Source organism: Typha angustifolia, chromosome 10 (genome assembly GCF_048772165.1).
Source record: "Typha angustifolia cultivar Huaian chromosome 10, ASM4877216v1, whole genome shotgun sequence".
In the NCBI taxonomy this organism is placed as follows: domain Eukaryota; kingdom Viridiplantae; phylum Streptophyta; class Magnoliopsida; order Poales; family Typhaceae; genus Typha; species Typha angustifolia.
The window spans coordinates 485,929-509,535 of NC_133248.1; the positions used below are offsets into that span (position 1 = coordinate 485,929).

At 36.8% G+C, this 23,607-nt stretch overlaps 4 protein-coding genes across 4 annotated transcripts; 2 read left to right on the forward strand and 2 right to left on the reverse strand.

Moving 5' to 3' along the window:
- The first annotated feature begins 674 nt into the window (after positions 1-674).
- LOC140768080 (uncharacterized) lies at positions 675-2,215 on the forward strand. The gene is made up of 4 exons (XM_073108171.1): positions 675-933; positions 1,117-1,235; positions 1,492-1,617; positions 1,701-2,215. Exons 1-4 carry the CDS (start codon positions 718-720, stop codon positions 1,774-1,776), a joined length of 537 nt encoding a protein of 178 aa, XP_072964272.1. The 5' UTR covers positions 675-717; the 3' UTR covers positions 1,777-2,215.
- A 4,837-nt stretch (positions 2,216-7,052) lies between these two features.
- Positions 7,053-8,378, reverse strand: LOC140768079 (transcription factor RHD6-like). The gene is made up of 5 exons (XM_073108170.1): positions 7,918-8,378; positions 7,694-7,798; positions 7,540-7,605; positions 7,390-7,455; positions 7,053-7,295 (listed from the first exon to the last, which is right to left on the reverse strand). The coding sequence occupies exons 1-5, from the start codon at positions 8,284-8,286 to the stop codon at positions 7,170-7,172; spliced, it is 732 nt and encodes a 243-aa protein (XP_072964271.1). The 5' UTR covers positions 8,287-8,378; the 3' UTR covers positions 7,053-7,169.
- Positions 8,379-11,698: 3,320 nt separating this feature from the next.
- On the reverse strand, positions 11,699-15,987 carry LOC140768336 (disease resistance protein RGA2-like). Its single transcript, XM_073108590.1, has 2 exons — positions 12,442-15,987; positions 11,699-11,985 (listed from the first exon to the last, which is right to left on the reverse strand). The coding sequence occupies exon 1, from the start codon at positions 15,743-15,745 to the stop codon at positions 12,476-12,478; it is 3,270 nt and encodes a 1,089-aa protein (XP_072964691.1). The 5' UTR covers positions 15,746-15,987; the 3' UTR covers positions 11,699-11,985; positions 12,442-12,475.
- Positions 15,988-18,688: 2,701 nt separating this feature from the next.
- Positions 18,689-20,593, forward strand: LOC140769087 (uncharacterized). The gene is made up of 2 exons (XM_073109647.1): positions 18,689-20,048; positions 20,422-20,593. Exon 1 carries the CDS (start codon positions 19,064-19,066, stop codon positions 20,012-20,014), a length of 951 nt encoding a protein of 316 aa, XP_072965748.1. The 5' UTR covers positions 18,689-19,063; the 3' UTR covers positions 20,015-20,048; positions 20,422-20,593.
- Positions 20,594-23,607: the final 3,014 nt, after the last annotated feature.

The following is a 23,607-nucleotide window of genomic DNA, read 5'->3' on the forward strand; positions in this document are numbered from 1 at the left end:
CCTTCTAATCATAAGAATTAACTAAATCATGGGCAGTATTAGTCATTAATTCACATGAAAGACACGTTCCCCCAGTTGCTAAAAGTAGTCACACACTTTCACTGCATTCACGAGTAGTTTGCTGCCAGAAAGTGAATTGGATTCATATCTTTGGTGGCAGCCCAAAACTGCTGATGGAGATTATGAATTATATTATTACATTCTAGATACTTGTTTAAGCAGTCACCTAATCTTACCTAATACACTATTTTATTTTTCGTAGCTTTAAAATTATATATATATGTAATGATATAATCAAAGGAGCACAAAATGGTATAATTAATTATGAAAACAGTAAACAATATGACGGGCTTTAATGCTTGTCTTCTGTTTGGTCTGCTTTCAATGCACTAACAGAGCAAAAGACACTGTCCAGAGAAAGCTACACTTACCTTCTTTTTCACTAGATCCTCTGCATCCATGGCTGCAGAATTTTTTCTTCAGAATCCACTCACACCCTGCCAAGTAATCTCAATACATAATATTATTTCATCTATGAATGCAGTGAATCCAATTCTCCTACCTTTTCTATCCATAAACAGTTACATACCTTTAATATAATCTTTCTGGGCCCATGAAGCCTCATACATACTACTACTGAGTCTAAAGGAAAGCAAATGTATGAAGTTTTCCTTTTTTTTTTTTTACTTCTTTTGGTTTTAAAATTTGTGAAGAGAGATGGAGAGCCAGAGAGTGGTGGTGGTGGTGGAGGAGGAAGAGGCAGCCCGGGCTGCCCTCCGGTGGGCGGTTCGCAATTTTATCCGCGGCGGTGATTCGATAACTTTACTCTATGTCTGCCCCTTCACAAGGTCTAAGAAAAAGCAAAGGAATCTCAGGCTCAAGGGGTTCCAATTGGCACTCTCTTTCAAGGATATGTGCAATGGAATTGCCGAGGTACGATTCCCGAGGCTGATCCTTGTTGTCATGTCAGTAGTTTTCAACTGCTGTGAGTTTTAAAGTTTCAATCATTGTAGCTATCATTTAGGAAATTTACAATTATGATACTTGTGTTGAACTTCTTTTCTGCTTCTAATAATTAGTATATGCCATTAGAAAAGTTATTTGAATATTTTGCAGGCTAAGGTGGAGATTTTAGTGACCGAAGGCGATCCTCGGGTGTCGGTAGCATCGACGGTGAGCAAGATCAGAGCTACTACGCTTTTCGTCGGGCTCCATGATCGGAGCTTCCTTTACAAGTAAATTAAAACTCTCATATCTTTCATGTATCATCTAAAGTTAATTAGTTAGAAGGGCTAGATTAGTTCCACTGTTTGCTGAATCAAAATTTCAGATTAAGATAGTTGTCAGATAAGTAACAATACCTTCTACAGACATATTGTTTGATTTCACAATTGACCTCTTGACTAAGTTAATCAAATAACTCATTTTTCTGCAAAAATTTGTAAGTTAAATTAGAAATTTCCCTCAATATTAATTGGTTCTAAATTTCAGAACCCCTGATCCGAACTTCGGTATGAGGAGCCTCGATTGTCGAGTACTTGCGATTAAGCAGCATCATTCGATGCGCAGTGGCTTCATAAACATGGAATTCTCTCAAATTGAACCTACAAGTTTACAGTAAGTAGTCTTAGCATGCTCAAAACATTTACATTTATCTCTGAGTTTCAAATATTTATGGTTGTTCTTATTGTGACTTATAGCATACCAGAGCCAAAAATTCCATTTCCGATATTTACTCTTTCGATGATATGGAGAAGATCGAAAAGGCGAAAATGATGCTTCCTTATTAGGTCAGAGCAGATAACAGTTTGGCATACAAGTAGTCAATATCTAACTTGTGATCACACCGAAAGAAGAACAAACAGAAAGAATGGATTGAAATGTGGGCTGTTTCTTTGTTTCAAATTTTAGACAGTAGTTGTATGATATGAATCAGTCAATCACAAGAGTACCAATATGCTATGTTTTATATAAAGATTGAGATATGTGCTAATACTTGAGTGGCTATCAACTTGTACAAAATGAGAGGCTTTGTCAAACCCACTCCTTTATTTTATCAGTTGATGATTCCCTAATGTTTTGATTTGGTTGATTGAATAGTGTATTTCAGAAGTCAGGACCACCTAATCTCCTTCAAATCTTTGAGTTGTATTTGAAAAGTTCATATTGTTGATCTTTCTATTAGGTTGGCAATATAACTTTAACTCTGCAAGATGTTATACTTCCTCATAAATTTACATTGGAAGTTAGAACTTGGTGTTATAATATCCTTCACAACTTTGATTCAATGACTTTGTATTCACTCATTATAGATGGTCATCAGAGCTTAATTAGTTACATTTCTACTGCATAAATATCAGATTAATGTGGAAGAAATGATCATTTCCCAGTAAGTCTGAAAGCATTAGTATCTGAGAGATACTCCATGGTTTAAATTAACATTATACAATGAAATTTCCTAGTAAACTTCAAAGCCCAACTAGATTTTAAACACACTCCAATCAAAATTAGAAGCTTACTCTGTTCTATAAAAATTTAATCTGATAGAGAATAACAGAAAATAATGCATAATTCCTTCAAATTTGACAATTTTTTAGTCCCTATTTTCTACATTGAAAACTCCAAATTTTGTATTAGAAATTACTCTCATCATTGTTCAATTAAGAGATGGAATTGGATATCAGCATCTAATATTTGATTCAGGTGTTCACAATATATAGCATCATAAGTTGTATGTAGAATAACAAAAAGGCATAAGGCCCATATTGTACATAGTCCAACCTCAATAAATCAAGGTATAAGGGCCATTATTGTATTATAAGCATTTTTTAGTTTACATAATTACCACTAAAAACTTTTAAAACATCATAATTGCCATAAATTTTTTTTTGCAGTATGATTAATTTTTGAGGAAATACTCGTAGAATACTCATTGTAAATTATTCATTTAGAGTGTAAAATATTTATAAGTGATTCTTATTTTCTTATACTATGATGATGATATTGTTTTTGAATTACTTTAGGTAATTTATACAAGTTTAATTATGATCATCTAGATTTAACTAACATAATTATATTTCTGGAGGAGTATATAATTTTGTGATAATAATGGTATTTTAGAAAATGGTCCCTTGGTTATGATAATTTTGAAAAAATAAAATAAATTCAGTGGCATTTATGTAAAAATCCCATGAGTTAATGGAATGATGCTTGAGATCCTTATAAGGTCCCTAATTAAACAAGGTTTAAAGTTTAAATATGAATACATTATTAAACTAATTACAACCATCTTTGCGCATATTACGATCTTACCCTTTATATTATTGGAACTAATATTAAACCCATCAATTTAATAGTATCTTAGACAATAATCCAAGGAATCAACCATTAATTTTTTTTTAAATATTCTTTACTCCTTAAATCACACGCCCCATGCATCATGCATGATGCGCCATGCGAGCTTACGTGGCCCATGTTAGGTTGCCGCCGTGGCCAGCTTAACTGAGCTCCACGCGGCAGCATAATACACGGCCGAGTTGAGGATTCGCTGCGGAGCTCGAAGCACCAATCAGTCGGAGGGGCACGGACGAGCGCCGCGTCGACACGTGTAGGCTAAGCTCGATGGGCATTGGCGGGCAGCACGCCAACCACGAGGCACCGTCACACACGTGCGAGGATTATTAATTACTAATCTCTGTAATTATTTTAATACTGTTGACAAATTAATGTTTGGGGAAGTAGAGCTCCTCACGTCTTGGTTAGAAAATTAATTATCATTTAATGCTCCCATCTTCCTTTTTTTTTTTAATTTTTTTTTCTTTTTTTATTACAATTGTGTAGTTCTAACTCTACCACATGGTTGGAAATAATATATTGGATTTAGTAGTCATCATGTTTGAAATTAATCTACAAGTATATATATATATATATATAATAGAAACAAAAAATATCTTATTTTTTAATGTGTCACTAGTATTATATTACTAGAATGTTATTGATATGAATGAATAAAATTATTATTTTTATAGTATTAAGCTTTTAGAGTAATTAGTGAATTAGGTGAATTAGCAAATAATACTTAGTATTTGAGTTAATTATCGCTCGTATTAAAGTCGGTGACGATGGAATTTTGATAGATATGTGTAAAGAAAAACTTAGAATAGACTTATGATGAAGTGTTATCTTTTACTAATTAAGTAATAGTCTTCCAGGTGAATCAGAAATAATTAAGGAGTACATTAGTCAGTTCTTTACATCATATATCTGGAGTAAAGTAAACTTCTATTAAGATTGACTTTACCTCTTTTGGTACTTGATGAGAACTTTTTATGAAGCTCAACTAGAAAGAGTAGATTATGTTGGGCATTGACCACTTAAACTAAGAAACATGTCTGATGATTAATTGGCCTTCCGCATAGTTGACTTATAAAAAAATTGGCATTCAAATGTCAACATTAATTGTTTGCTTTTATGAGCTTTTCAGTGATTACTCAGAACAAGTCCATGAATCTTACAATGTAGATCTTAGAAAACCAATTGTTAACTATGGACTACTATACTTTTTAACTCCACTTCTTGGCAAGTTCATCATAAAAAGTGGCCCTTACTGAATCAAATACTAAATAGTCCTCCCAGGATCCAAGTTACTTAGCTGTAATTTTAATCTCTACTACTTTTCTAATATGAACACCATCATGCATGATGCATGTATATGTAGGCTCTTGTTGCAACTCACTCAATATTCATCCTTTAAAATTAGCAATTAATTCTCCAATTGACAACTTGTGTTTCTTGTCGATAAAATAACATAATATATATACATCCTTTTTGACTCGAAAAAAAAAATCGAAACTTTTAATGGTGATTTTAGCTGCATGAAGTAATGCATCACAAAATTTTCTCTGTGGCTATATTTGGACTAAGGTTTTGTATACCCTACTAAAATATATAAGCAATAATAAGTGACTAATGATCTATTAGTCTCATCTCGTCTTACCTTCAAATTTTGATCATTAAAGCCCTCTCCTTTCGATCAGTACTCCTATATGTGATGGAATTATTAAAGCATCTGTTAACCATTAAGAGTGAGGATTTTAACATTCTAATGTTGTAAGCATGTGAGGGAGTTAATGGCAATAGCTTGTCATTAATGCCAGGCCAACCAACAAGCTTTAATTGTTCAAACATTACGGCTTCCAATCTATACATTAATTAGCATTAAACTAGTCTCACCACTATGCACATAAATGAAGTAGAAAAGTAAATAACAAATCATTTAATTGTCAATAAACAAGTGTGGAGAGTCACAAACTCCCAATGCCTTTGCCTGCTTTGAGACGAGCAGATGCAAGAACACATCATTCTCTTCACTAACTACCACTAAAAAGAATTGGCACCGTGGAATTCTACAATTTTGCCTACATGGAGGAATTAAAATAGAGCAAGATGACAGACATCTAGAGTCAATTGATGATCTTATATTCATAACAATCAAGATTGGCCCGATCATCGCGATCGATGAGGTAGTCGGCTAAAGAACGTCTGCGGTACGATCAATTGATCAAACGCTTATGAGAGAGGGATAGTGCTATGATAGGGATGGCTATTTCCCTAGGAAGAACAGGTATTCTACTTAGGGATGCACTCCCTTATTAATGAATGGCTTGTTATGTTATAGTGAAAGGTTGTGACTTGGTTGTTGTCATGTGATTCATAAATTCGTATCGACATGCATGGTAGATCCGAGTATCAAGAAAAAAAAAGAAGAAGTATAAATGATCACTAACTCAATTGATGAAATTTGAGTATTAGTACCTAAGGAGGTTATCTAAGTGAGATTTGTAATACTGCAACGGCAATCGTCAGTGTTTCTAGATGCATCTGGTAATACATTAAGAATTTACTACTTGCTCCTTCAGAGCAAATTGCTGTAATATATGGACCACTATCAGCAGGTAATGTAATAAAAATTCAATTAGAAGGCCTTCGCCATTAAACCATGATGTTTATGCATGTGTCTGCATCTTTCAATGCAAGGCAAGTCGAATCTTCATGTTAATTTGAAGAATCTGCATATTTAAAGAAGTTAAGCTAAGCCTATTAATAGCTTTCTTCCAAGAGAATTTAGGTATTGTTGAACTAATTCACTCATTGATCTCATCATAATTAAGCTTTGAAGGTTCTTATTTCATTCATATATATATATATATATATATATATATATATAACCTTAGAAGAAATATAGTCATCTGAGTTGAAATGAATGATAGAGTATATGCATGATGAGCTCAATGAGTAGCTAGGAAATGCCAGAGATCTAGTAGTTGGTGTTTAAATCAATGACAATCCATTGAAATCGCCACCATAAATAAGAAGGGACTCAGCAATGACTTCAAATGCCAAGGTGATGTAGAGATAACTTTGGATATGTAGGCTTAGTGTCTGCATTCGGAAACTTATCTCAAGAAGGCCATGAGTTATCTGTGTGAATGCAATCTATTGTCAATAAAATATCTTTGGTTGTGTTTATAATATGTTAGTTGCTAATTAATGCGTGAATCAAACCAAGATTTTTATTCCATTAAACTACTTAGGAACAATCAATTGGTCGTCGCTTAACACATGTAGAGTACTATTATGACTGCAAGTGGTTCTAAATTCCTTATTTTACTACTAGTGCACTATGGTGAGGAATTAATTCTTTTCAATTCATTCTTTTCCAATTCCGGTGGTATTTCTGTTGTTTGATCACGAGTGCGTAATTTTCAATTGACAAGTTCTACTGCTCCATGCATTTTATGAATTAATATACAGCAAATTAAGTCTTTTTGGGCTAGGACTGTAAGATTAATTCTTGAAATATTGATCTAGTTAAAGAGAAAGGAGCTTATTATAACTATGAACAAAAGAGCAAGAAATCAAAGGAATGGATCCTTTGTTTCTCTTAGATGTCCATATATAATTGCAGCTCACTGAGTTACCATTACACTGCAAATTAAAAAAAGATTAGAAGGAAAAAAGCACTAGAAACTTAAGAACTCATCTCCTTTCTCTTCTTCTCTAAGTTCTAAACCATGCATGCATGCCTTTTTATTTGTCTTTAGTTGCATGAGGAGTATCCCACTTCCCTTTTTATTTCTCCTTCTTGGTTCTTATGATCCCATGAAAGCTCACTGCTTCGAGTTGGAATCTCTATCTCTTTGTGAGGATAAGATGGCATCAATGGCCTCCTTCACTTGAGAGAGCTCTGGAGCTTTGCCACCTTGTGCTGGCCAGAACTCATCAGTTGCCAAAACCTATAGAGTTGTAATCAAGTATATATGATTAGTTTAGTTCATATACTTCAAAGAATCAATCTAGTAAGATTAGTTGTATATATATATATATCACCTTTACTTGCAACTGGAGGAACTTCACATAGCTAATGGCTTTCTCTAGCATGGTAACCAAATCAACCTACATAAATTGGCGTGAAATAAGAACGTAAGAAAATTTAATCATGAAACCAATGAAATGATGATTAGTAATAAGGTGCAGTACCTTTGTGCCATTAGGTACGAGATCTTGCAGAATTTTGAGCCGTTCGCTGATCCGTTCTCTTCGGTTCTACAACATGTTAATAATTAGTCATAAATAAACATCATAAAAGTTCTTGACATACTCCAAGATATGTAGAACTCGGTATATTAATTACCTTTGCTGCAACACTCTGAGGATCCTTGGATGGACTAGTAGTAGTCTTGGCCTTGGCCTTCCTATTGCTACCACACTGCTTCTTAGGAGTCTGCATCTCTCCACCCTGCAAGAAAAACAAATTATGTCATTCAACCACTCGTTAGTTGAACAATAAATTTATTTAGTTAAATCTTTGTGAACATGATGATCTAGTAGCTAGTCGAGATAAAAGAAACCAAGTACCATATACTGGCGCTTTTGTGCGATTTTATCTTGTCCAAAACTCTCTTGTAGGACATCTACCGAGCTGGAACTTGGGTAAAGAAAGCCATACCCACTACTCATCTCAAAACTTTGATCCTGATTAAATCTAGAGTCTGCTGATCCAGATTGATTGATGTTATAATTCTGCTCCATCGCATCGATCCATAATGCACACTCGTCCTCTTGATCCAGGTTAGAGTAGCTATCATGCGGTAACCGATCACCTTGCTCGAAGCTAAGCACAGAAGAGCTCGAATAGGCCCACGGAGCTTCTCGCGGCGGAGAATTCACCGTCGACCCGAACACGTAACAGCTGCCGGAGGAGCTGCTCGGAATATCGGAGAGCATAGGAGGAAGGCTTTTATATCCGAATAGTTCCAGAGAAGGAGAGCTAAAAGATCGAACGGATGGCCCTTCGCCGCCGTCTATATTATCGTAGAACGAACTACGCTCCCTTGCAAGGGCCATAGAGGATAGAACAAGGCTAGCTACAACCACAAGGAGGAAATAAAAGATCTAGAGAGAGCTAGGGTTTGTTGGTAGAGTTCATTGTATGGACTAAACTCAAGACCTTATATATGGTGATGATCGAGTCTTTATGATCATATGGGAGTAATTTATAAAGTCTATATATATTTATATATATATATATATACTAGAACTACTACTACTACTGCTACTACTACTACTACTACTACAAAGCATGGGGATGTGGAAACACTTGCACATATAAAGTATTGTGAGAAATAGTTAGCTGTCATGAATGAATGGAGAAGAGGAGGAAGAGATAAAGAGATAGATAGGGAGGAAGAGAGAGCAAAGGTGACGCCGTAGTTTGCGCATTTCCACATCGAAGATTCCTTATAATTAAGAGTGTTTCTCTTCTCGTCTCCTTACCTCAACTTCACGTGGCATTGAAAGCCATGGGAGATAGTTTAGTAAGAGCTTCTCCTCCTTATCATAAGAAGCTAGCAGAAGATTAATTGCAGACAAGATACTAATTGAGCATTTAATGCAACTGGTTTTGTTTATTTTAGCTGATCATCCTAACAACATAGATAGAAGAGATCAATGTAGAGGTTTACGAGGAGATCTCACTTGTTTACTTCTTTCAGAAACCCTAGGCTGCATTAATTCATGACATAGTTTTGAGATTCTTAATCTGTGACTACTTCTCCTTCAATGTTAAATCCATCTCATGTTGCGACAAGAATCCGATGTCGTTAACCGTGTGTTCATCCATCCTCGATCGTCGTCGCGGAGATAGGAATCTACCAATGCTTGTAGAGGTTACAAAATCAAGATAAAAGACAGCATATAGGATGGCTAATTGAGGTAGTTTCATTGTGAAACTAATTAAGGTGATAGCTTCTTAGAGTTTTAATTATATTATTGCATGGTCTTTATTCTTTTTGTTTGTTGTAGTTTTAGTATCTCTGAGAAATTACGATTGACCATCTAAATTAAATTCATTTCAAGATCAAGTAGAGTAAAAAAGAAAAGAAAAAGGAAGCAAGAGATTAGTTACGGCCTCAGAATGTTTACAATAGTTTTAGCCATTATTTAGTTTGCTTAATTTGCTTCACCTAAGACGTGATTAATTAGATGATGTGGTCCTGGGATATTATCTTCTTAATGCACCAACCAGTTAGATGATTGGCACGCTGAGCTCGGTTTAGGTGTCAATTCGATTAGATTAGCATTAATGACTTGGTTAAGAATAACAACATCGAATAGCTGAGTGAAGGACATGTGAGATCTCTCATTAATACTATTCCAGCGTACATATCCTGGTCCATTTATGGTTTTAACCTTTTAAAAGATCCAAGAATTGCATAAAAGAGAGAAGGAAACTAACAACTAGGCTGTCAAAATAATCTAGCTCGCTCGGCTTGATCTTCAGAATAGGCTTGAAATTAATTCCCGGCCGAGCTTAATCATAAGATTGACTTAGATCAAATTCAGCTTGATAAGACTCGATATACTAATATAATATTTAATAATATATAATATATATATGAGTAACATGAAATTTCTATTAGTTTATATTTTTGTAATGTTTATAAATCTATAGTTGAATCATGCCATACTTGTCTTCAAGCTTGATTTAAATCAAACTTGATCAGACTCGGATTAGGCTTGAATTGGGTTCGAATTGAGATTGCTTATTGATCGACTCATTTAAGCTCAAGCTCCAAATTAGCTTAAAATTAGCTTGAATTCAAATTATTTTGAGGGAAATTTGTATATAATACCTTATTTTATAACATAATTTTGGTTTACACCATATATTTTTATTATTTGCAAATCGAGCCCTATGATTTAGCAAATATATACAAAAAATACGTTAGGTTAAGTAGAGATATTTTATTTCTAAAATAACTAAAATGCCCTTGTTTATAAAATAACTAAAATACCCTTAGTATGACTTAGTTGAGGGTATTTTCATAATTTTTTTTAATATAGTTAACTTAACTCAGAGATTTGATTAAGCTCAACTAAGTGATCTAACGGTGTTTTCTACACATATTCAGTAAATTATAGGGCTTGATTTATAAATAGTGAAAATATAGGGTGTATGCCACAATTTCATTAAAAGACAACATGTTATATACAAATTTTCTTTATTTTAATTCAAGCTTGATCCTATAATTAGGTTTGAAATTAATTTCAATTCAGGCTTGATCAATGCTTGACTAGATCAAGCTCATCTCCATTACACCCCTAACGAGAACACTTCTTTGTGGTGTTCATCTTATTTTAGAAACGGATAAGAAGTGACCACAAGAGAAATTAATTTGATGATAAATAATAGAGTAGGCGAGTCTGGTCCAAAATTAATTATAGATATAGCAGCATGAAAACAATTTTAATTACATAGGAAGGAGTGTTTTCTAAAGAAATGGAAGTTTTGATTCGTATAATTACATTTATATTTATAGGTATTTATTTCTTTTAATTTTAATTTTCATATACGATCATCTAACCACTTAGATTAGTGGCATAATTTGCATTTTAATTACGTTCTCAAAAACACATTAAAAAAAAATTGAATGTTATAAAATTATTAAAGTGATCAAATTAAATTATAAATTGTACCACTGTGAGGTTTTGCCTAAAATCACACTGCACTCTAAAGTCATACGAACACACACCCTTTTAATAAATCGATTTATATTAATCAAAATTTTGATTTATGAATAATAAGGGTCTCTATAAATCTAAAATTGATTATGTGACTGTCACATTTTATATTTTTAACGAAAAAAATCTAATGGATAACCAACGGAAATGACAATTTAGAGATTATTTTTATAATTAATAAGGTAGACATGTTATGAAAAATAAATAGAATTGAATAACAGTTTAAAGGGTCTAAAGTCGGTGAAGGGACAATCAGTCCTGCCGACTTGCAAAGAAACAAGTCACCTGAAAAGGTGGGTGAGAGATGTTATAGATAACAAACACTCTTTGAGTAATAAAAGAAACTGAATTCAATCATATCTAACTACCAAACTATAGAGAAGTAGTAATGTTCTTAGAATGATGGCATTAATTGAAGCCAAGGTAGTAGAAGGAGGGGCATCATCATCTTCATCCTCCCTAACTCCAAGCAGAGGAGGAGGCTCTGTTCAGTGGTTGAATTGTCAGGATATATAAGGATCTCCAAATGGTGCAGTTTATGAATCATAAGTGAACCCAAAATTTCAAAACGTAGCATAGCAAAGCAAGGTTTTATTCCATTGCATGTCCACAGATAACCAAATACATAACATGTGTTACAAGGCAAACGTAGCAGCAAGTACTACTAATAGGCAGTTTGCATTCAACCATTATTTCTAGTTCTACAACAATCCACTGACATACCATACATAGCAGCAACATTGCATGCCAACTCTTCCATTAGTAGAGTACTTTAGGAGAGTATAAATCATAAATCATAACAACCACGACATCAAGCTAAAGATTTTTATTCAACTGCTTATGGAACCATTAATTTCTGGTGCGCTCCACAACTGCTGCAACCTTCCTTCATGACACTTTCAACTGCCATTAAGAAAGACACTTAATTTACTTGAAAAAATAAGTCTAAAAACAGAACGAAGATTCGGAATGCATGGGGAGCAGTTACAAATCAAGAGCACTATATTTTTGCCAAATAGATAAAAAGTTATAAAACTTTTAAGGATTTTAGGGATGTATCTCCATGATTGTCTTAATACGCTGATTGCCAAGTTATTTAATACTGCTCTTTAGATCTATCTTTCTAAATTTTCCTAATAAAAATTTCGATAAGATGCTCAATGGCAATCCTATATATACATGGGAATTAATTTACTAGTCAAGTAGATAGCAAGAGGAGGAATATAAATTGCAATATTAACCAAAAGAGACAAAAGAAAGAGGGGTCGTGCATATATGCGGCAGTAACAGAGGCAGGCACGAACAAATCCAAATTGATGAGAATTAATAACCAATTAAGGGGGAGGAAAACTTACTTACCAGCACAAGCTTCAAACATGCATCTTGGATCTATCTAATAATTCCAAATAGTTTTGTAACGAATATGGGCGATCTTGGGCCAGTCCTCACCGTTTGGATTTCCGCACCTCTCCTTCAAGACTGGGCACCCCCATATGCAAATACTCCAAAGTGACTCAGGCAGATAATCCGGCAGAGCCAAGATACCAGGGCAATCACCGATGATCAACTGCTCGAGTGGTGTGAGACGAGACAATGACAGTGATGCTAGAGATGGACAATCGCACAATCTAAGGCTGGTGAGGTTGGGTAGATCTCCGGCGCCAACGGCGAAGCTCTTCATGCTTCTGCATCCCGTGATGTCGAGTTTTTGAAGCGAAGGTGGAAGGATGCCGCTACCACCACCTTCACCAGTTGGCATCACCATCTCCCACTCCAAGCAAGGGCAAGACTCAAACAAAAGAAATTTCAAGGAGTGAAGGGCATGTAAGCCTTCGACCAATTTAAGCTGAGAGCAGAAAGAAATTTTTAATTCAGTTAGTGAAATCAGGTGATGCAGGATCTCCTCAGATGGAAGGGTTGTTATTGTGCTGATATGATTTAACTCCAAGGATTCGAGAGAAGTCAGCCTTTCTAGGGACTGAGAGAGTGCCCCCTCTGTGATATCACAAGACTTTATCTTGAGACTTTGAAGCGTTGAGGGCAAGATCAATTCAATCTTCTCCTTCCCTCCAAAGATATCTTCTCTTCTCTCCTCTGCCTCTTCCTTTGAAACGAATACTAGTGACCCAAAAGAAGATATCTCAAAGTCCTTAAGACACGAAGGAAGCGAAGAAAACTTCCTGAAGTTGGGAAGATACTCAATTGTCAAACTCTCGAAATGACGAAACAAGTCATCAATGGGTGGAAGAACATCCAATGAGGTGCAATTCTTAAATGTGAGAGACCTCAGATTCCGTAGGCATCCTTGTCGTAGCAACCAATTTGGATACTGGGGAGATGTGTAGCCATCGATGGACAAACTTGTTAGATTGGGATGTGGTCGGAGGCCCTCGAGAACCTCCCTATCCAAATCCCTCCTATCCAAATCCCTCTCCTCTTCATTTTGCCACTTCAACTCCAAACTCTTGAGATAGTTTTTGTTTTTGAGATTGGCTTCAACCGCCTTTTCCTTCCGTTCAATATTCTCTAGATTCTCAATGCTTAGCGATCCTCGGAGCTCGTTCAGGTCCCTTAGCTGACCTATATCATAACCCTTCTCCTTCTTTACATGAAATTTTGGTAATGTTTGGAGGGAGGTTAACCTCCTCCCCATATAAGGTATTGTTGTCGGTGTTTCATTATTCCCCACAAAATGCCGCAAATTGATAAGATTTTTCACACTTGTTGGAAAAGTAGTAGCACGGTAAGGATAAATACTAACAACTTGTAAATGGTAAAGCTTACCCAATTCCACAGGCAAGTCATCCACTCCAGTCATTTCAAGATTCAGGTAGCGCAGATGCTTTAGATATCCTATATATTTCGGCAGTGTTTCTATGCTCGTCCAAGATAGATCTAAAACACGTAGTTTCTTGCACTTCTTAATTGCTGCAAACATTTGATCAATGGCACAAGAGCTAGTTGAACCTTGAATGACGAGAGTACGTAGGTTTTCTAATTTATTGAAACTCATGTTGTTCTCCAATAAACTTTCTTCCAAAATATACAAATGGCGGATTGTTGAAGGGATTTCTTCTACCTGATCATCCTCTATTCTCAAATAATCTGTCTTTGAAATATTTTCAGCCAAATCATGAAATAAATCATGCATAATATAAAATGCATAACCCTCAAATTGCAAGGAAGAACCGGATACTAACTCATCTAAGTAGCTCTTTCCTATGTCCTCTAGTCTCATACTATTGTTCGATGAGTTGATAAAACCTTCAGCAATCCATCGGTAAACTATATCTTCTGCACCATAGCCACTGCCTTTAGGAAATAGACTGAAATAGGAGAAACAATGTTGGAGGGGAGCATCTAGCTGCTGATAACTCCATATTAGAGCTTGCTGAGTGTCACACAAATTGTCTCGATCAAGAGCAGCTCTCCAAAAGTTGGTTTCTAGATTTTTACTCAGTTGCCCACCCACTGCTTTTGTTGCCAAAGGAGATCTATGCAGCTTTTGCACAATCTGCTTCTCTATATTCTCTAGCTCCTCTTGTAGATGCTTGTCAATTGATTTGGTGCCACCAAATGCATGATGCTTGAAAAGTGAAAATATATCATTCTCTTCAAGATCTCTTAACTGCATACTATATTGGGGCTGTAAGGCCATTGGCAATGTATCTTTTCTTGTAGTCACCAAGATCTTGCTCCCCCTCTTCCCAGCAGTAGCTAGAGGAGCAAGAAGATTCTCCCAGTCCTCCTCATTCACAGTCTTGTGGCACCAAACATCATCTAATACAAGCAAGACCTTTTTTAATTTTATTTGATTTGCAAGCCATTTTTGAAGCGCATCAAGATTCTCCATATGAGGACATTCATCTATGGAAGAAGACTCTATCATCTCTCTTGTGTGCCTAAAGACGTCAAGCTTGCGAGACACGCATACCCACAACTTGATATCAAAATGTTGAGCTACTCTTTGATCATTGTAGACGAGTTTTGCAAGAGTAGTCTTACCAGCCCCCCCGATGCCCACAATGGCAACAACCGAGTAGTTCTTTCCAACTTCAGAAGCTTCATATTGGTCCAGTAAATACTTATCTATTATCTCGTCACGCTCTCCTTCTCGCCCAAACACTTTGGATGGAGGGAGGGAGGTAGTGACATTTGATGGTCTTTCGATACTCAAATTAGGAGCGGTGTTGACGTCTTCAGTTTGCATTCCCAAGAGTTTACGGAATGTCTTGGCTTCATTAGCGATCTTCTCTAACTTGTTCAGACTTTTTATTAACTTCATCTTTTGAGGGGACAAAATGGATAGCCTAGTGTTAATTACCTTTCGTGCAACTTTCTTAAATCGTCCGAGTGCAGGATGAGTATTGAGATCAGACACCTTCTCCTTAAGGAGTTGGTATCTATACAAGTCCAGCGTGTCTTCAGCTTCATAACGAGCATCTTTAAGCTTCCTCAGCCATTGCTCTAGCTCGCCCTTGTGCTTATTGCTCCTCTCCGCAGCCTTGATCATGAGCTGGAACTGGGGAAGGATGGTAGTCTCCAGATGTCGTAGCTTAGATGAGAGATCGGAGCTGAGGTAGGAGAAGGCCTCTTTGAGTAGGCTTTCAATGATAGTAGATGCCACCGATTTCGCTCCCTCAATTAGTAATGCCTCAGCCATAATATTTAGTGAATACTAGCAATGAAAGAATTGTGAAGATAGAAACGTGGATAAAAGATGGAGAAAAGCATGCAAAAGAAGGTGGTAGATTTAAAGAGAGGGGAATGGCGAGCAGAGCACGAAAAGTATAAGGAGTATTCATTGCTAACGATGTGTGAATTAGCGAGGAATAAAGTTGCTATATTCTTTGCTCATTCTCTCTAATCAAGGATATAATTGTATTGGCGGAAATTAGTAAGGAATCAGAGTTGTTAGAGGTTACAGAGAGAATAAAATTGTGTACTTGTTTGCTTCTTTATTATTTGTGTTACTTCTAAGCATGGAATAAAGTTTTGTTTACTTCTTTTTTATTTACATTACTTCTCGGCAATGAATAAAGTTTTGTTTGCTTCTTTCTTATTTGTGTTATATTTTAGCAACAAATAAAGTTTTGTTTGCTTCGAGTTACTTCTTAATAAGGAATAAAATTGTTAGACAGTATAAGATTGTGCACTTGTTTGCTTTTTTCTTCTTGATCAAGGATATAAAAAAAATTAGAAGGCATAAAGTTGTTAGACTAACTGAATAAACTGTAATTCAATTGAACTAGAATTTTAAATTATCTAAATTATTTATTTGAAACAATTCAGTGGATTTGGATAAGAGATGGAGAGAACCATGCAAAATATAGTAGTGGATTAAAAGAGAGGGAATGGCGAGTAGAGCACGAAAAGTATTAGGGAGATTCGTTGCCAATGATGTGTGAATTAGTAAGGAATAAAGTTGCTATATTCTTTGCCCCTTTCTTTATAAATCAACTGTATAATAAATTACAATAGTATAAATTAGTAAGGAATCAGAGTTGTTAGAAGTCATAGAGAAAATAAAGTTGTGCACTCATTTGCTTCTTTCTTATTTGCGTTACTTCTTAGCAAGAAATGAAGTTTCGTTTGCTCCTTTCTATTGGAGTTACTTCTTAGTAACAAATAAAGTTAGAGAGAATAAGATTGTACACTTGCTTCTTTCTTCTTGATCAAGGATACAACGAAATTGATTAGTAAGGAATAAAGTTGTTAGACTAGCTGAATAAACTGCAATTCAATTGATTTAGAACTTTAAATTTTCTAAATCATTTATTTGAAACAATTCAGTGGATTTGGATAAGATTTAAGTAAGTATAATAAAATTCAAAGATTTGAGTAAAATTTATTTCACACTTATGTAAGTTTTTCTAAATCTCAAAGATAACCCTTATATAGTTAAGCTCTTTTTCCTCTTAACGGTGAAAGATAAAATAGAGAAATAGAACGTAATAAGATAAATTTTAACCACTTTCTAAACAAGAAGATCGGATAAATCTCACTTTTATTTGCCAAACAGCATATTATATTATATTTCATCTCCAAAGGAGATCAACTAGTTTTCTTCTTATTACTTAGTAGCAAACTGCAGGAATTTTGTGCAGTTTCTCAATTGCAATACTACTGGTGGTGCATGAGATGAAGTAAATCTACAACTCCCAACTCAAAATACTTAATAATAAGTGCATGAAGGGTTCTATAACTTAGCATAACATAGGATATTCCATTGTCCCAAGGTACCTAATACAACTACAACTTTTCTCTTCTTTTTTTTTAATATAAAAAAAAACCTTATAAAGAATGCATTCAAGCAATAGCAGCAGCATTGCATGTAGGGGTGTAAACGAGCCGAGCTTGATCGAGTCCGGCTCTAATCAAACTTAAATTGAAATTAATTTCGAACTTATTTTTATGATCTAAGCTTGAATTGAAACAATTTCAATCCGAGCCAATTTCAAACGCGAACCAATTTTGAGTTTAAATGAGCTGCTTAATTAGCAATTTCAAGTCTTATTAATTTCAAACCATTTTCAAACTTGAACAAGTTTGAATTAATTTAGGCTTGAATCAAGCTTAAAATAAAACCTAATTCAACTATAAAGATATATATATTACCAAAATATAAATTACAAGCAATAAAAATGAGTTAGAAAACTACAAGCAACTAAAATATAAATTATAATTAACAAAGATAATTGTGTCAAAAAACTACAAGCAACCAAAATATAAATTACAAATAATAAAGATAATTGTGTCAGAAAATAATGACTGAAATTCTAAATAGGTGAAAGGATTTGATCTGATGGTTCATATTAGTTTAATATATATATATATATATATATATATATATATATATATATATATATATATATATATATTCGAGCCTTATCGAGCCGACGCGATCGAGCCGGCTCGGGATAAAGCTTGGCTCGAATTTAATTTTGAGCCTAGCTTTAATGATCAAGCTCGGCTCAACCTATTTTTGAGCTGAGCTTAATCGAGCATTATCGAATCGAACTTGAGCCGAGCTCGAGTCGGCTTAATTATTTTGATAGCCCTAATTGCATGCCAACTCTTCCATTATACTTCAATAAAGTATAATAAAGATCTTTTCATTGAAAAATAAGTCTAGAAACACCCGCTCCTCACTTATTTGTCAAGTTCATCTTGTATTTAGAAACTGATAACAAGTGATCAACAAGAGAAATTTGAAAATAATTAATAGAGTAGGGGAGTCTGGTCCAAAATCAATTATAGATATTACATGAGAAGAACATTTTTTAATTACATAGAAAGGAGAGTTTTGTAAACAAATGCATGTTTTGATTTAGTATAATTACATATATTTATAAAAAAAAGTTAATTTCATATACGATCAACTGAGCACTTAGATTAGTGGCATAGTTTGCATTTTGATTACCTTCTCATAAACACATGAAAAATTGACATTTAAAAAATTATTAATGATATGACCTTTAATAAATTTAATTTATTCTTAATTTATTACACTAATACTACTCCTACCGTTTCAGCATACTTCGTAGAATTAGATCTTATTTCACATGTGCTCACCCTCACATCCCCTCCCTTGGCAATTCTTGGCATGACAAAGAGGTGCCTTTTTCTGGCCAAGGTGAGAGGAGGAGGGCAAGCCTAGCCCCCTCCCTCTCGCTCTCTTTCTCTCTCTCCCTCCCTCCCTATTTGTTCCCCCTACCCCCTCGAGGAGAGCTCGGCATCACCCCCTTTCCTTCCACCTTTCTCTCCCTTTTTGAACATTGCTGTGAGTCTTCTCCCTTCTCCTCGACCAGCCGGGGCGCATTGAACACCCCACCCTCGCCCCTTGGGTTGGGCTCGGCCAGCCCGGGCGCAACTGCCTCAGGCTAGCATAACTAGCTCGGTCGCGCCCTCCTCGGGTTGGCTCGACTAGCCCGGCCACATTGAACCCGCCCCGAGTTGGGCTGGCTCGACCAACTCGGACATGTTAAGCCTGCCCCAAGCTGGTTTGCTACGACAAGGATGCCTACAGAATCTGAGGTCTCTCGAGTTTCAGAATTGCACCTCATTGGAAGTTCTTCCACCCATAGGTGACTTGTTTCCTGATTGCCAGAATCTGAGAATTTGGGATCTTCCTAACCTCAGGAAGTTTTCTTCGCTTCCTCCGAGTCTTACTTTCTTAAATATATCTTCTTGTGGATCACTAGTATTCGTGTCAAAGGAAGAGGTAGAGGAGAGAATAGAAGATATCTTCGGGGCAAAAAAGAAGATGGAATTGATCTTGCCCTCATCACTTCAAGTTTTAAGTATAGAGTCTTGTGATATCACAGAGGGGGCACTCTCTCAGTCCCTAAAAAGGCTGACTTCTCTCGAATCCTTGAGCTTAAAAAAAATCAACACAATAACAACCCTTCCATCTGAGGAGATCCTACGTCACCTGATTTCACTAACTGGTCTACACATTTCTAACTGCCCTCGGCTTAAATTGGTCGGAGGTTTGTACGCCCTTCCCTCCTTGGAAGAGCTCACACTTTGTGACTATGATTGCTTGGAGTTGGAGATGGTGATGCCAGCCGGTGAAGGTGGTGGTAGGGCCATCGTTCCACCTTCGCTTCAACGACTCAATATCAGCAAATGCAGTAGAATGAAGAGCTTCGTCGTTGGTGCTGGAGATCTACCCAACCTCGCCAGCCTTATATTCCATGATTGTCCATCCCTAGCATCCCTGTCACTATCTCCCCTCACAGCACTCGAGGGGTTGATTATTTATAATTGCCCAGGTATCTTGTCTCTGCCGGATCATCTGCCTGAGTCACTTGAGAGTATTTCAATATTGGAGTGCCCAGTCTTGAAGGAGCGGTGCCGGAGTCCAAACGGTGAGGACTGGCCCAAGATCGCCCATATTCCTCACATATATATATTTGATCATAACTAGAGAGATCCAAGATGCATGTTTGAAGCTTCTGCTTGTAAGCAAGTTTTCCTCCCTCTTAATTGGTTATTAATTCTCATCAATGGATCTATTACCGCCGCATATATGCATGTCCCCTCTTCTTTTGTCTCTTTTGGTTAATATTGCAATTTATGTTCCTCCTCTTGCTATCCACTTTAAAAAGAGGGGTACTAATTAAATTTAATTAATGACAATCTTATTCCTCTGGATCATACAACGTACTTGATGTCGTTAGAATATAAACTCAAGCTATGATTTCGGTCAGGATCTAGCCATGCTGGAAAATAATTACGCATTCAATTAAGTTTATCTGTGACCACTTACTCTCTTCACTTTAAGAACATTGTCTTTGTGATAGCTACCCATGCATTCCTATTTGTTTTGCTCAGCTTATTATCCAGGAAGGAAGGAAGGAAGGAAGGTTGCAGCAGTTGTGGAGCGCACCAGAAATTAATGGTTCCAGAAGCAGTCGAATAAAATACTTTAGGTTGATGTGGTGGTTGTTATGATTTATACCCTCCAGTGAATTGTTGTGGAACGAGAAATAATGGTTGGATGCAAACCGGCCTATTAGTAGTACTTGCTGCTATGTTTGCATTGTAACAGATGTTATGTATTTGATATCTACGAACAATGGAATAAAGCTTTGCTAAGTTATGGAATTGTGGGTTCTCTTATGATTCAGAAAACTGCACCATTTGGAGATGCCTATATATCCTGACCATTCAACCACTGAACAGAACCTCTTTCTCTGCTTGGAGTTAGGGATGATGAAGATGATGATGTCGATCCTTCTACCTTGGCTTCAATTAATGCCATCATTATAAGATACTTCTATATAATTTGGTGGTTAGTTACGATTGAATTAAGAGGATACGACGATGCTGGAAAATTTATTTACAATAGGTTTCTTTTATTTACTTCACATCAAAACAACGAGCAAGCGAGAGAGAGAGCAAATCACGATTGAAAACACTCACTGCGCCTGTGTTTGAACTCCCGCCTCCATTCAAGAGCGGGTCGAATTAACTTCAATATCTAAAAGTAATGTATTTATAGTTCTATATATTGAAAATAATATTTTTGTAATACGAAATAATTTTAGAAACTGAAAAAAGAAAGTGTGAAATAAGATGTTAGAATTTATTTTATTATGTTCTATTTCTCTATTTTATCCTTTTCACCCTTAAGAGAGAAAAGAGAGGGGAATGATGAGTAGAGCACGAAAAGTATAATACTCGTAGCCAACGATCTGTGAATTAGTAAGGAATAAAGTTGCTATATTCTTTGCTCCTTTCTCTCTAATCAACGATATGGTTACATCAGCTGAAATCAGTAAGGAATCAGAATTGTTAGAGGTTTTAGAGAGAATAAAATTGTGCACTTGTTTGCTTCTTTCTTATTTGTGTTACTTCTCAGCAAGGAATAAAGTTTTATTTATGTAACACCTCAATATCGCCACGTGACTCTCACAGGGCTTACCCCTCACGTAAGGGTCAGATGGGAATTTAGAAGCTCAACAACACACTATCAAAACAAGGAATCCAAATAATTTAAGCGGAACACGAAGAAAGGGCCTCTAGGCCACAACAAATCCATCCATGATACAATAGAATGGTAAACGTCCCCAATTAGAGTACATGATCAAAGTAGCTACAAAATTGGGATATAGATATCTGATTATAAGTTTAGAATAAAACATGAAACTAAACTAAAAAAATGGGCCATTGCCCTACTAGCTAGCAGCTGCCAAGTCTCTCGCCAGGGGTAAGTCAATCTACATTCAGTGTCAACACAAAATGAGCCTAATGCTCAACAAGTGATACTATTGCTAACTATTTATCAGCAATAATTATCACATCGGGCTCAAAACAAGAGACATGAAAGTGCATCATATAGGATGATATGCATCATAATATGGAGTATATATGTCATTAACTAGCAAGCGTGGTCCACAAGGATTACGATTAGTTTATCCATTCTTTATGCATAGTATGCCTCCTAACACAGGCCTTCAAAGGAGGGTAGACCCTAGCGGTAGAATCGTCTGCCCATAACTCGACGAACAGCATGATCGATCATCTGCCCTGCAGATTAAGGACCCAATCATAAGCCCACACCGAGGTTGGTATTGCACATCGATATGACCCCTCCAAGCTCGCAGCTTCACATCATTGCACCATAGTGCAGAAATCTCATGAGCCGTCACTCATGGACGCCTTTACTTTGTGTCATCGGGTACTAGTAGGTCTACATCATCCTACCTTTATTTTCTAATTTAAGCACCCTTAAGGGGTAGATTCTCATCGATCGATAATAAATCGCCCATCACCCGACAAAACGACTACCTGATTGTCGGGGATCCACAAACTAAGACCTCAAGCGTAGGCCCTACTATATATATTATTAAAAATATCTCTCGCCCTTAACCTTGGCTGGGGAGGTGTCGGGTATTGCCGAGACGTAGAATCATCCCCTTTCAGGTCGTGTATGTGTGCAAGTGTCATGACAAAGTTAGTTAAGTTTAGCATAACAGAATAGTAAACAACGTTACCTAAACATGCGGCACATCATATTAAATAAATAAAAAATTATGTTAAGCAACGTACTAATTAGACAGGTTTTGCTAGAATGCAAGGATTAGTATGTCATATGCATATATCAGGTAATAAATTAAGAGTGAATAGACCATTTGCCTAAATTAGCTAAAAAGTCCCTAGCAGAGAGCAGTCCCCACCTAATAACGGTCGGCCCCGAGCTGGGGCTTAAAAGAGCTTATGGGGCTCGCTAGGCCAACCTAGCGCTTGGGCTGGGGCTGGCTAGGCTCAGCTTAGCGCACGCGCACCCGGGTTGACCCAACCCACCCCAGGGCAGTACAACACGCTCGGGTCGGTCGAGCCAGCCCGATAGGGAGGGGTGCCTGGGCTGGCCCAGCCTAGCCCGAAGCAGGCACAACACATGTAGCTCAGCCCAAGGTGGGTTCAACGCGCCTAAGCTGGTCGAGCCAGCCCGAGGTGGGCGTGACCAAGCTGGTCACGCCCAGCTCAAGACAACTACGTCGAGGTTGGCCCAACCCAGCTTGGGGCAGGCTTAACACGCCCGAGTTGGTCGAGCCAGCCCAACTCGGGGCGGGTTCAATGTGGCCGGGCTAGTCGAGCCAACCCAAGGAGGGCGCGACCGAGCTGGTTATGCTAGCCTGAGGCAGTTGCGCCCGGGCTGGCCCAGCCCAACCCAAGGGGCGAGGGTGGGGTGTTCAATGCGCCTCGACTGGTCGAGGAGAAGGGAGAAGACTCACAGCAATGTTCAAAAGAGGAGAGAAGGGTGGAAGGAAAGGGGGTGACGCCGAGCTCTCCTCGAGGGGGTAAGGGGAACAAATAGGGAGGGAGGGAGAGAGAGAAAGAGAGGGAGGGGGCTAGGCCTGCCCTCCTCCTCTCACCTTGGCCAGAAAAAGGCACCTCTTTGTCATGCCAAGAATTGCCAAGGGAGGGGATGTGAGGGTGAGCACGTGCCCCATTATTTTGTTTTTTTTAGTACATTACAGTTTAATTCTTTCTTATTTGAGTTAATTTTTAGTA